The sequence below is a fragment of the Lissotriton helveticus genome, chromosome 11 (genome assembly GCF_964261635.1).
Source record: "Lissotriton helveticus chromosome 11, aLisHel1.1, whole genome shotgun sequence".
Lineage (NCBI taxonomy): Eukaryota > Metazoa > Chordata > Amphibia > Caudata > Salamandridae > Lissotriton > Lissotriton helveticus.
The window spans coordinates 114,636,714-114,649,846 of record NC_136072.1 but is presented as its reverse complement, the minus strand read 5'-3'; the positions used below and the strand labels follow the sequence as shown (position 1 = coordinate 114,649,846).

At 45.5% G+C, this 13,133-nt stretch overlaps 1 protein-coding gene across 1 annotated transcript in view; it reads left to right on the top strand.

The window, feature by feature from the left end:
• Positions 1 to 13,133, top strand: part of CCDC39 (coiled-coil domain 39 molecular ruler complex subunit) — a 220,803-nt gene that overhangs the window by 41,594 nt on the left and 166,076 nt on the right. Inside the window, exons 2-3 of the mRNA XM_078666498.1 lie at positions 1,708 to 1,827; positions 12,025 to 12,171. Coding sequence (XP_078522624.1) covers positions 1,708 to 1,827; positions 12,025 to 12,171 — 267 coding nt within the window. The remainder of the gene's footprint in view (positions 1 to 1,707; positions 1,828 to 12,024; positions 12,172 to 13,133) is intronic.

Sequence of the window (13,133 nt, the reverse complement as noted above, 5' to 3'; positions counted from 1 at the left end):
CGATATTTTTGTTGGTCGATATTCTGTCCCTCGATATTATTTCAGTGATCCAGAAATACCATATACTTACATACATAGTGCATTGAATAGCCACCTTTCAACACATATGCAATGACAGACTGCGCCCCCATAGAACTCGAACAAATAGCCTAGCCTCTATAATGTGTTTAAACATGGCATCCATCGGCACATTAATGATGGCTGTCTACCACTATGTAAATTGATTGATACCACCACACTCCATTATAGACTGATTGAAAGGTTCCCCTTAGTCCTCTGTACACATGGATGATAGCCAAACGTGAAAAGTTGATTGATAGTTGGTGATACATTAAGGCCACTATAGACATCTACCTTATAGCACCACCACAATTGGACACAGAAGAGTAAATGCAACAACTGGCCTCAAAATTGGACTTGTTGTAAGGGGAATGTGAGTACCCAAACAACAATAATTAGTTTTGCTAAAGCCTCAGAAACTCCTTGCTTCAGATCTGTTAACATCCTCCTTTTTGTCCTCTGGACACTCGAATGCTTTGAAATATAGAGAGCTCTATCATAATCATGTATCAAGTCATCAAAATGTGTTGAACAATGAACAATGTCCTTTTGAGCGCAAGAAGTTTGGGGATAAAGGTGTCTTGAATGTGTGACTGAGGCCAAGGAGAATACGGAACCAACATACAATCTGTACATAATATATGTTATAAACACTACTGGCACTCTATTTATTAAAGGGCAGACTGACAACGGTTTGGGTTGTGGACCTGGAAGGAATGGTGCTAGTGTCTCCACGCAGAGTGCTGCTCTGAATGGAGCAAGCAGGACATCTGAGCACACGTATCAATTAGAGCCTTACCCATACAGAATAGGAAGTGGTGACTTCACATTTCATGATGGTATTGAAGATGACGCCAGGGTTTCTGTGGAAAAATGCATTATGTAAGTGTGTCATCGGGGATGTGATTGGGACCTGGAAGGGAGTTTGCTGAAGTGAAGGCATGGAAGTTCAGGACTTTAGTCTAAGAGAAGATCGGTATGAGGGACTGAAGGGCAACCAGTGACGGGCATCTGAGATAAAGGCCTGAAGACCAGAGGACTGGACAGAAGAAAGGGAAATACATTTGAGCTTGATCTGCAAAGAGGTGGTAGTATGGGTATTGCAAGGAAAAAAAACGAGGGGACGGTGGGCTGAATATTGGGCAACGTGCTGTTAAGGCCAGTGGTTGCCTATCTTAATAGTAGATTGGGGATGTCAAATGCTGCTGAGATGTTGAAGAGGTTGGAATATAGTTTGTTTTGGTGGGCCGAGATGACCGCATTTTATATATGAGTGATGGCAGTTTGTAAGCAGTAAAGCTTCCAGAACCCAAGGTGCGGGTTGTGATTGTAAAGACAGATTAGGGAATGTCTCTACACGAGATCATCTAAAGGTTTAAAAAGAAAGTTAGTTGCAAGTTGGGGCGGTAGATTCAGGGGGATGGCATGTCAGTACTTCCCTTTGCATTAGAATGATGTACCCAACACAAATAGACATTCTCAATCCTATGATTCCAAAAACTTTGAGGCTTCAAAAACAGAGATTTATCCTCTTCAAATTATCAATTGTAAATGGTGATACATAGTGTTCTATTTTGGGGGAGGCCAGCAGTGTTTTCACAGTTTTCAACAATGTAATAGTTACCTTGTGAAAATGTCTACTTACAGCTTCAGAGGAGGCAGAATGAAAAATCCAGTATGGAAAATCAGTTGAAAGACTTTGAAGAAAGAATTAACGCTATGTCTGCACACCTGAAAAATGTCCGCCAGGAGCTTACATACACCCAGGTAATAATCCATTCTCAAATGTGAGAACTGCTACCCAATGTTTTCTGCATTGTCTTAATTTTTTTCAAGAGCAGTCGAAGGACCAAAGTCGAAAATTACATTTTTTGTATTTAAAAAACGCCTGTTTGTTGGTGACCCATTGTTTTACTTTACAAAAATATCTGATATTTCAGTCAGAAGATTGTCCATGCATCGGGTTTACCTGTTAAATTTTTCCACCAAATGATTTTTGCCTTTAGTGTATCACGTTTAGTGTACACTCCTCTCTCGAAATGTTTGCTAGTGTACCATATTTAGGTCTGGCTGGAGACCTGTTTAGTTGTTTGCCAGAGCTATTGTCATTATGGTTCTATAAAGAGAGGGGGCTTTAGATGAGTATTGGTCTCAAAACGCAGCATTCGGCTGGTACTTTTACTATTTCATTTCCCAGTGAATGATTTCATTACAATGTAAGAGTTGCATTGTTTTCAGCATATGGCAGGGACCACTTGGTGAATTCAGAAGACAATTATAAATGAAAGCGTTTTGCATTAAAAGCAACACCATGGGTATACTAATCAAATGTATGAACTTGATCAGTATGTAAACCCACCATAATGGCTGACATTATTTGTCTGGCACCTCTCTGTTACCACTACATGGTTCCTCATTTTTTGATGCAGAGGCCTGCTAACCCTACTGTAATCATCATGGCAAGCCTGAGTGTTGTGATTGACATGCATTTGTGATGTATTTGTGGTGCACATTTTGCCTCTCTTCTTGCTGGCTAGGTGTTGCTATGTATTTGATAGTTACTATTTACATTTGCTAGCCATTGCATTTTTTTGTCGTGCTCACATGTTAGTTTTCAGTTTAAGTGTATGCATCTGCTTGACAAAATGTGTTAGTTTATGGCAGATTTAATCTAAACCATTTCCTTTATATTGCATATTCGTTGTTTTACATCTCGCCATGTAATTTGCTTTCTGATAGAGAATATTTGCACACCACTGAAGAGCGTGTTCATATCTACCAGGTGGGGCCAATTTACCTCTACTGTTGAATGGCCATGTTTGGCAGTTTCAAGTTGTCACAAATGTGGACTTTGCTGTCCATGCTGCATTAGGTGTCGCCAATAGAAGGAATGCCCAGGGAGTTTGATCTTGAGATTTTTCATTGACGTCTGCTGTTAAGAGCTCCTTTAGCCCTTTTCCATCTGCCTTTTAAAGGTGAAAAGGTATTCTTCATTGCTTCTGGGCTTTCTGCTTGACATGTTTGTTGATGTGCAGCTGTACTCTAAAGTCTTTCATTTTTCCAAATCCTGTGAATAGCTTTGGGTGTCTGCATATTGTGGGTGGAATGTTTTCTCCCTTGCAGATGATGGCAATCCATTTAAACTGTTTAGCTGTGAGCAAACCGAGGAGGTACTCAGCTGGACTTGGACCATCCATTAAATGTATTCAGTTTCTACCGAGTGCCTTTTGCATGTAGTAAATAAAGAAAGGCAACAGGTGATAGGGCGCACAGCTAGTAATTTAGGCTATTTTCAATTGACGTGTAACTCCTCTTGCTACTAGGCAGAATAGGGAGGTTACCTATCTCCCTTACTAATACACTGATCCCAGGTATTTAAATAATTCAAAAGGTTTTCTGCCGAGCAAAAATTATATTAAATAGCAACACTCTCAAAGTTCTTAGTCACAATATTCTTATATTGTCCATTGAATACATTAACTAGTTAGACACCAGAATCCAGTGTAGATTAGTCCATATTTATTTTTCACTTCTTATTTCACTTCTCTTGATTCAATTCATCAATTTCAATATCAATTTCAATATTTTCTGTAGTCAGATCAGCCTTATAAGCAGGTCAGGCCTTTTGCATGTAAGCATTGCTGTGAACTTGCCATAACATGTGCTGTCATCATGGACATCCATAAACAGGTACCTGTCACTTTCTTGGGAGTAGGGCGAGGTTGAGCTGGTGTTCGGGATTTTGGTTGGAATTGGTTGTTTTGTGTGTGGTTGTACTGGTTGTGAATTAGCTGCTAATCTTGTCCTGCACTGCTCTTGCTTGATGTATTTCTCTGTTCCACTTGTTGGTACTTTCTTACTCGTGTTCTGGTATCTGCATGCTGTGCTCTTCTTTACTTTTGCCTGACTCCAAAAAGACAGGTTTCATGCAAGTCAATGGGGCGCCCGGTCTCAAAACAGGCTGCCTGATGTTGCAATGGCTCCTCTAGCGATGTGCAGTGGGAGTACCTGGCCTAAATATGGTGGTTTATCTCTCTCTCTATCACTCTCTCACTGGGAATAACACACATTGCTATCGTCGATGAGCTCTGGTAGTTGTCAGAGTGTTTCCTTCACTGTGTGGCCTGAATGTATCTGCAGAAAGGGAGTGACTCTCTGACTATACACAAGTCTCGATGTGTACATGGGCATCCGCAGAAATGTTTCTAGGGGGGGCAAAATGTTAACTTCATCACCATCCTCCGACATGATTGAGCACAAGTATTAAATACATTTAATAAAAATCTAATAAGACAAAGAGCTTAAATAAACAAAGAAACCCATAGGGGGAACTGAAAAATCTGGTGAGGAACCACAGCAGATGACGTGGCAACTACCATAACACAGAGGGAAAAACTAAAAATGGCCAGAAAAAACAAAACATTCTATATCCGGTTGATGTGGTTCTAGAGCATGGGTACTCACAAACTTTCTCTCAGGGGGGGGGGGGCAAATTTACAGTGTGGTTTGTGGCCGAGGGCTGCACCGGTGGGGGCGGGGTCAGTGGGGGAGGGGGTTGGGGCTAGAGCAACAAAAAAACTATGACCATGAGGTTGAACACATACCCCTGCAGCGGACGCCTTCATCTACTGAGCCACCAGACCAAGCATACACACATCTCTCTCTATCTCTCTCTCTCTCTCTCCTACCTCTCTCTCTTCTACCTCTCCCTATCTCTCTCTCTCCCTCTCTCCCTCTCTGTCTCCCTCCCTCTATCTATCTCTCTTCTCTCCCTCTATCTATCTGTCTCCCTCGCTCTATTCATCTCTCTTCTCTCCCTCTCTCCGTCTCCCTCCCCCTCTCTCTCTCTGTCTCCCTCCCTCTATCTATCTCTCTTCTCTCCCTCTCTCTGTCTCCCTCCCCCTCTCTCCCTGTCTCCCTCCCTCTCTCTCCCTGTCTCCCTCCCTCTCTCTGTCTCCCTCCCTTTCTCTCTGTCTCCCTCTTTGTCTGTCTCCCTCTCTCTGTCTCTCTCTCTCTGTCTCCCTCTCTCTCTGTCTCCCTCCCTCTCTCTCTCTGTCTCTCTCTGTCTCTCTCTCTCTCTCTGTCTGCCTCCCTCTGTCTCCCTCCCTCTCCCTCCCTCTATCACCCTCTGTCTCCCTCCCTCTCTAATTATCCCTCAGTCTCCGTCTCCCTCTCTGTCTGTCTTAGTCCCTGCCGCTGTCTGTCCCTGTCCCTGTCTCTGTCTGTCCCTGTCTGTCCCTGTTTTCCTCCCTCTGTCTCCCTCTCAGTTTGTCTCTGCCTGTCTGCCCCTGTCTCTGCCTCCATCTCTCTCTGTCATTCTCTATCTCTATCTGTCTCCCTCCCTCCCTCCCTCTCGCTCTCCCTCTCACTCACTCTGTCTGTCTCCCTCTCTCTCTCTCCCTCCCTCTCTCTCCCTCTGTCTGTCTGTCTCCCTCCCTCTGCCTCCCTCCCTCTGTCTCTCTCCCTCTGTCTCCCTCCCTGTCTCCCTCTCTCTCCGTCTCCCTCTCTTTCCCTCTCTCTCTGTCTCCCTCCCACTATCTGTCTCTCTCCCTCTGTTTCCCTCTATCTGTCTCCGTCTGTCTCCCTCCCTTCGTCGCCCCCCTCCCTCTGTCGCCCTCTGTCAGAAGCCATTTATTTATTTCAGGATCTATTCATAAAATATCATCCTAGTACATTAATAAATCACTGGATGCATTTTTCATAATCCTTCACCTATCAAAGTGTTTTCTGTTAAAGAAGAGGAGATCTGATCAACGAATTGGTCTTTTTAATTAGAGAAAACGGCCCGAAAGAACAAAAGGAAGGTGACTTGGAAGGCTCTGGCCTGCTTCTGTGTAAGGATGCTGTGCGGTCCGTGCATTGCCCACACATCTGAACCCATGTGGATGCTGCCATTGCAGTGATTCAGAAAAAGGGGTGGTGATGAACAGAGTGTCTGAATTAAGCAGACCACTCTTACCCAGTCCAAAGATCAGGGCTTGATCCATCACCGTTATTTAGCTCACTGCCCCATCCCAGCTCAGAACCTGGCTATATGCAAATTAGTCTGTCCCTGGCCCAGTGCATCATGGGAACAGGGCAGACCAAACTACCAAGCCATATCTTCACCAGAAAGGAGACAAGCTTCCGGGGACCGGTTTCTGCCATTTCAGGCGTCGTCGGCCCGGCTTGCTTGAATCCTGATGGAGCAGTGAGCAAGGGACTCATGTCTGAGCATACCCTTCCACGCTTATGGTGGACAAAATGATTCAGGAAAGGGGGTGGTGATGAACAAAGTGTCTGAATTAAGCAGACCACTCTTACCCAGTCCAAAGATCAGGGCTTGATCCATCACCGTTATTTAGCTCACTGCCCCATCCCAGCTCAGAGCCTGGCTATATGCAAATTAGTCTGTCCCTGGCCCAGTGCATCATGGGAACAGGGCAGACCAAACTACCAAGCCAATTCTTCACCAGAAAGGAGAAAAGCTTCCGGGGACCGGTTTCTGCCATTTCAGGCGTCGTCGGCCCGGCTTGCTTGAATCCTGATGGAGCAGTGAGCAAGGGACTCATGTCTGAGCATACCCTTCCACGCTTATGGTGGACAAAATGATTCAGAAAAAGGGGGTGGTGATGAACAGAGTGTCTGAATTAAGCAGACCACTCTTACCCAGTCCAAAGATCAGGGCTTGATCCATCACCGTTATTTAGCTCACTGCCCCATCCCAGCTCAGAACCTGGCTATATGCAAATTAGTCTGTCCCTGGCCCAGTGCATCATGGGAACAGGGCAGACCAAACTACCAAGCCAATTCTTCACCAGAAAGGAGACAAGCTTCCGGGGACCGGTTTCTGCCATTTCAGGCGTCGTCGGCCCGGCTTGCTTGAATCCTGATGGAGCAGTGAGCAAGGGACTCATGTCTGAGCATACCCTTCCACGCTTATGGTGGACAAAATGATTCAGAAAAGGGGGGGGATCAAGCCCTGATCTTTTGACTGGGTAGGAGTGTTCTGCTTAATTCAGATACTCTGTCTATCACCACTCCCTTTATGAATCGTTTTGGCCACCATAAGTGTGGAAGGGTATGCTCAGATGTGAGTCCCTTGCTCACTGCACCATCAGGATTCAAGCAAGCCGGGCCGAAGACGGCTGTAATGCCAGAAACCGGTCCCCGGAAGCTTGTTTCCTTTCCAGTAAAGAATTGGCTTGGTAGTTTGCTCTGCCCTGTTCCCATGATGCACTGGGCCAGGGTCAGACTAATTTGCATGTAGCCAGGTTCTGAGCTGGGATGGTGCAGTGAGCTAAAAAACGGTGATGGATCAAGCCCTGATCTTTTGACTGGGTAGGAGTGTTCTGCTTAATTCAGATACTCTGTCTATCACCACTCCCTTTATGAATCGTTTTGGCCACCATAAGTGTGGAAGGGTATGCTCAGATGTGAGTCCCTTGCTCACTGCACCATCAGGATTCAAGCAAGCCGGGCCGAAGACGGCTGTAATGCCAGAAACCGGTCCCCGGAAGCTTGTTTCCTTTCCAGTAAAGAATTGGCTTGGTAGTTTGGTCTGCCCTGTTCCCATGATGCACTGGGCCAGGGTCAGACTAATTTGCATGTAGCCAGGTTCTGAGCTGGGATGGTGCAGTGAGCTAAAAAACGGTGATGGATCAAGTCCTGATCTTTTGACTGGGTAGGAGTGTTCTGCTTAATTCAGATACTCTGTCTATCACCACTCCCTTTATGAATCGTTTTGGCCACCATAAGTGTGGAAGGGTATGCTCAGATGTGAGTCCCTTGCTCACTGCACCATCAGGATTCAAGCAAGCCGGGCCGAAGACGGCTGTAATGCCAGAAACCGGTCCCCGGAAGCTTGTTTCCTTTCCAGTAAAGAATTGGCTTGGTAGTTTGGTCTGCCCTGTTCCCATGATGCACTGGGCCAGGGTCAGACTAATTTGCATGTAGCCAGGTTCTGAGCTGGGATGGTGCAGTGAGCTAAAAAACGGTGATGGATCAAGCCCTGATCTTTTGACTGGGCAGGAGTGTTCTGCTTAATTCAGATACTCTGTCTATCACCACTCCCTTTATGAATCGTTTTGGCCACCATAAGTATGGAAGGGTATGCTCAGATGTGAGTCCCTTGCTCACTGCACCATCAGGATTCAAGCAAGCCGGGCCGAAGACGGCTGTAATGCCAGAAACCGGTCCCCGGAAGCTTGTTTCCTTTCCAGTAAAGAATTGGCTTGGTAGTTTGGTCTGCCCTGTTCCCATGATGCACTGGGCCAGGGTCAGACTAATTTGCATGTAGCCAGGTTCTGAGCTGGGATGGTGCAGTGAGCTAAAAAACGGTGATGGATCAAGCCCTGATCTTTTGACTGGGTAGGAGTGTTCTGCTTAATTCAGATACTCTGTCTATCACCACTCCCTTTATGAATCGCCATTGCAGTGAAGCATGCCAGTGAATCCCCCTCACCCCACCGCTTGCTGCAGGCACGTAACATGGCCACTTCAAGACTCGTCTGCAGCATTCTCTTGTTCCATCAGGTCTGCGTTTCTGCACACTGCATCCTGCCACAGCACCATGGACGTCATATTGGGGTCACCAGGGGCCGCGGCTGTGACCCCTGGCTCGTGCCTTTCAACCCATAACACTGCCTTTGTGACACCTGGCCCGACAGATCACAAAGAGTGAGGGAGGGAGTCTTTAAAAGACCATTTACTTGTTAATGGGCTAAGTTGTGAATCGCAGCACTGCTGCATTGGTGTCAGCTGACACTATTTAATTAAAAAAAAAACACAGGTAGGATGTCTGCACTGCAAGGCACCTAAAAGGCAGAGGCCCCATTGTCATTCTTTATGTGATGATCAGGAGCTGACAGAATGACAATGGGCCACGCCACAGTCTGCATGAGATTCGGAAGGGGCTGCTTCAGCCTTTAGAGTTCGGAGAGAAGTGCGAGAGGCCCCAAGTGAGAGAACGTTTCAACTCCTGGGGCTTCTCGCACAAGAACAGCACAGCCTGCTGTAATTACCACATTGTCACTGGGCCAGCACAGCACAGGACAGACCAGCGATCCAGGGGGGGGGCAAGCGACCCCCCTTGCCCCCCCTGCAGACGCCCATGGATGTGTACTCACGTTGCAGATCTCTTGATTGTCCTTTCTTTGTTGTCCTCACCACTGTTTGTAATATCGGGAGCTGGCCAACTCATGGAATACGTGGAGAACACATCTTCTGAACTATTCCCAATCCGGATTCCACATGATCCACTACACCAAAACTGCCCTGGTCGCTGCCATAGACAACATCAGAACCTCACTAGACCGTTGAGAAACGGCCACCCTGATTCTCCTCGACTTCTCAGCAGCATTCAACGCTGTGTCCCACCACACCCTGATCAAGAGTCTTCATCCAGTTGGAGTCCAAGAAGACGTCCTCAAGTAGATCACATCCTTCCTCACCGGAAGAACTCAGCGAATCCGCCTACCACCATTCACCTCGGAACCCAAGGACATCATCTGCGGCTTCCCTCAAGGTTTGTCCTTCAGCCCTACACTGTGCAACGTCTTCATGAACCCCCTGCCCAACATCGTCAGAACCTATGGACTGAATTTTATATCCTACGGAGGCGACACCCAGCTCATTCTCTCTTTATCTGAAGACCCATCCACCACGAGGGCCAACTTTTACCTGTGCGTGACCAGCGTCGCCGACTGGATGCAAAACATCTACCTCAAACTCAACACAGAGAAAACAAAGTACTGATCTTTGGGAACAACAAATCCTCGTGGAATGACTCCTGGTGGTCTGCTGAAGTAGGAGCCTCATCCACTCCTACAGACTACACGCAGAACCTGCACATGATCCTGGACAGCAAACACCATAAAAAACGGCAGACCAATTCAATATTCTCCTCCTGCTTCCTCACTCTCTGCATGCTCCGAAAGGTCTTCAAATCGCTACCAGACATACCGTCTTTCAAGCCTTCGTCACTAGCTGCTTGGACTACGGCAACGCACTCTGCATAGGAATTACCACTCACCTCCTGAAGAGTCTGCAGATCATGCAGAACTCAGCAGCCAGACTCATCATCGACCTCCCCAAATGGACCCACATTACCCCATACTCCAGGAACTCCACTGGCTCCCCATCCACAAGAAATGCCATTTCAAAATGCTGACCCACACCTACAAAGCCCATCCCAATCAAGGATCAGCATACATCAGCCACCGCCTGAGCTTCCACCAACCTTCCAGACACCTGCACAGTGCCTCCCTCTCACTAGCACACATCTCAGTGGAGGATGCTATTTCTCCTACCCTGCCCCAAAGTCCTGAAACTCCTCCCCCTCCACCTCCGGACCTCCCCCTCTCTTCAGGAATTCAGAAAGGTACTCAAGACACGGCTGTTCAACTGATTCCACCCTTAGCAGCAAGGCTCTCAGCGCCTGAATACCCTCGCAGATGATTAACAGGGCTCTATAAATCCTGTTTGATTGATTGATGGTTGCTGGTGTAAAGATACTCTGGAGGCCCAGGGAAATTTACAATAATTATTTCCCTAACTATGCACACATTTGGGCCAACTGGTAAGGGAGCTGTTCTCCCACATATGTTTGCTGTCTTCCATTCCCCTCCACTCTGCCTTACAGTCACCTCCCACTTCCTGGTCGCCAGGTCTCGCTTCCTGAGAATGCCAGTGACTGTCTAGAGCGCTAACCTTGCTGTTGACATGATGTCAACTTATCAGTGACATGTCAATTCCTTCCAATTACAGGCATGTGTTCATGTCCTAGTGTATGTACAGGTTACGCAAAATATCTCTCCATTTAAATACTAAAGCATAAACTTCTTTTAAATCCAATTAGCAGCCATATGAGAACAGCAAGTTGATATTTTTGGTGCATGCTACTTTTGTGTTTGACTAACTCTATAGAGAAATCTGTGTTCAAATTGTTGGCAATAGGTTTAAAACTTGGCAGGCTGAGAGAGACTGTAATCTGTCTGACACGCTTCTGACATTGATAAGAGTATCTTTTACTCTATTGCACTTCTCTGACCTGGTTTCCACGAATGTGTGTTGGTGTATCATTCTTAGGATCACACAGGCCGTGGCCTTAATGTTGCATTTTGGAGTATTGTGCATGGATTTCATTGTGTTGAAACACAACTGTCTAACATTGTGTGTTGTTGATGCTGTGTTCAATGCACTCTGGTGGGGTGTTTGTAATTGGAGTGTGATAAGCTATGCTGTCTGTGTTGAACAACACAAAGGTTTCAGTCTGACTTTTAGGCTGTCTGTTGCTGAACAGTGGTTTCTTGTAGGGACTAGGGTGATAGTTTGTATTAGAGATAGGGAAGAGAGACTTTTTGCTCACTCATATTTTCTTTGATGTTTTGTTAGTCATCAAGTGGTATGGTGGCCGCATGCTTATTGGAATATGGTGTAGTAAATCTATTCAGGGGTAGTGTTTTCCATTTGTACAGTCTTTGCCTCGTGCAGTTAGCGAGAGAATGAAAAATAGAGTTGTGTGTCAATTGTTACAATGGTGTTTGGCACTGTGTAGGCAAGGTCATCATGGGTGTCTGTGTGCACCTAGTGTGATATCTCTTTAATGGTGCTGTGAGGCGGTAAAGTACCTTGTTTTGGCCTTTAGTACTTTATTTGTTCCAACCAAATTGATGAAGGCTCCGATTTGTTTGTGTAGCCTTACCTGCCAACATGGGTGGTTGTACGTTTGTGGGTGGGTTGTATTTATGCCACTGGAGAAAATGGGTTGCGTTTAGTCATTGGTGTGAGTCGTAGCTGCGATGCCTATGTTGTATGTGTCGTTTGCATGTGTATTTCTATAAAATGGCCGCTCAGAGGTCAGGTCTGTTTGGTGTTGTTGTGCTTGGCTCTAGTAGAAGGGCACGTGTTGGATATTTTGCTCAAATCTGCATTTTGAACAAATCTCGAATTAAATGAAGTAATGGTGAACTATTTATTTTATAGTCTCTCTGCAGAGCTAGAGAAAAAGAAACGGAAACCGAAGAACACTTCAAAATATTGGCCGATAGGGAAGTTGGCCGTCTTCAGCAGGAGATACAGAGGCTGGAAAACGAGCTAGTAGCTTTGAGAGAGAAGAAAAACTCACAAGAAGTAAGCCTTTAGTATTTTATTACCTGCCAAGCAATTATAGACGCCAATTATAAGTACGTTTGTTTAGGCATGCTTGTTGTTACCCTCTTAGACACAGAATATGTTTTTTGCACATAGTTAAACATTGTACTCATGTGTGGCACAAACGCCGAGAAAAACGTAAGTATGTTTGGCTTTATTCTCTTGATTTGCAAAACAAGTTCAGAAAAGCAGGGTTCATGAAACCCAACCAAATCTGCATATAACGATTTAAAAAAACAAGTATGTACAAAATAAGTTCTCATATTCAGTAGGTATCTGGAAGTATGTTCAAGGATGTAATTATTGTCTTCAAGAGCTATAAAACATACGAACAAAAATCTTTCAATGTCTAATGGGTATCAATTTACATCAGTTAATCACTCGCCGCCTAACCGTAAAAATGATTATTTGTATTTCAATAATGTCTTAAGTAGAGACAGTAAATGTTTCTCCCCAACAGAAATTGGCTGGTATTGCTCTAAATCTTTCCACGTCGCCCCTTCTGTTAGGATGGACCAGATCAATGAAGACCACTGAAGCCCACCATACACCAAACTCAGGCAAATTGTAGTCTTCCATTGTGGCTTAATCATGTCTTGGAACCACTGTATTGAAATAGTTTCATAATTTTAAGAAGGGATGAGCGCATTCCACATCTACAGATGTCAGTTAGATGTTCCTTCTTCTCCCTGTAGCCTTGTCAGTTAAGACAAACAGCTACCATGTGGCTGAAAGCAGATTTTTCAAGAAAGGAACATCAAAACTGCTGTTCAAATCCTTGTACTCTTTCCTCCGGATGGTGATAATGCCTTATTCTATGGCCTCCCAGAACCCGCACTGGAACACATTTAGAGCATCTAGACCCTGAAGAAATAGGATCACATCACCCCTGTCCTGATGGAACTTCATTGGCTCCACATGCCAGCCTGCACCATCTTTAA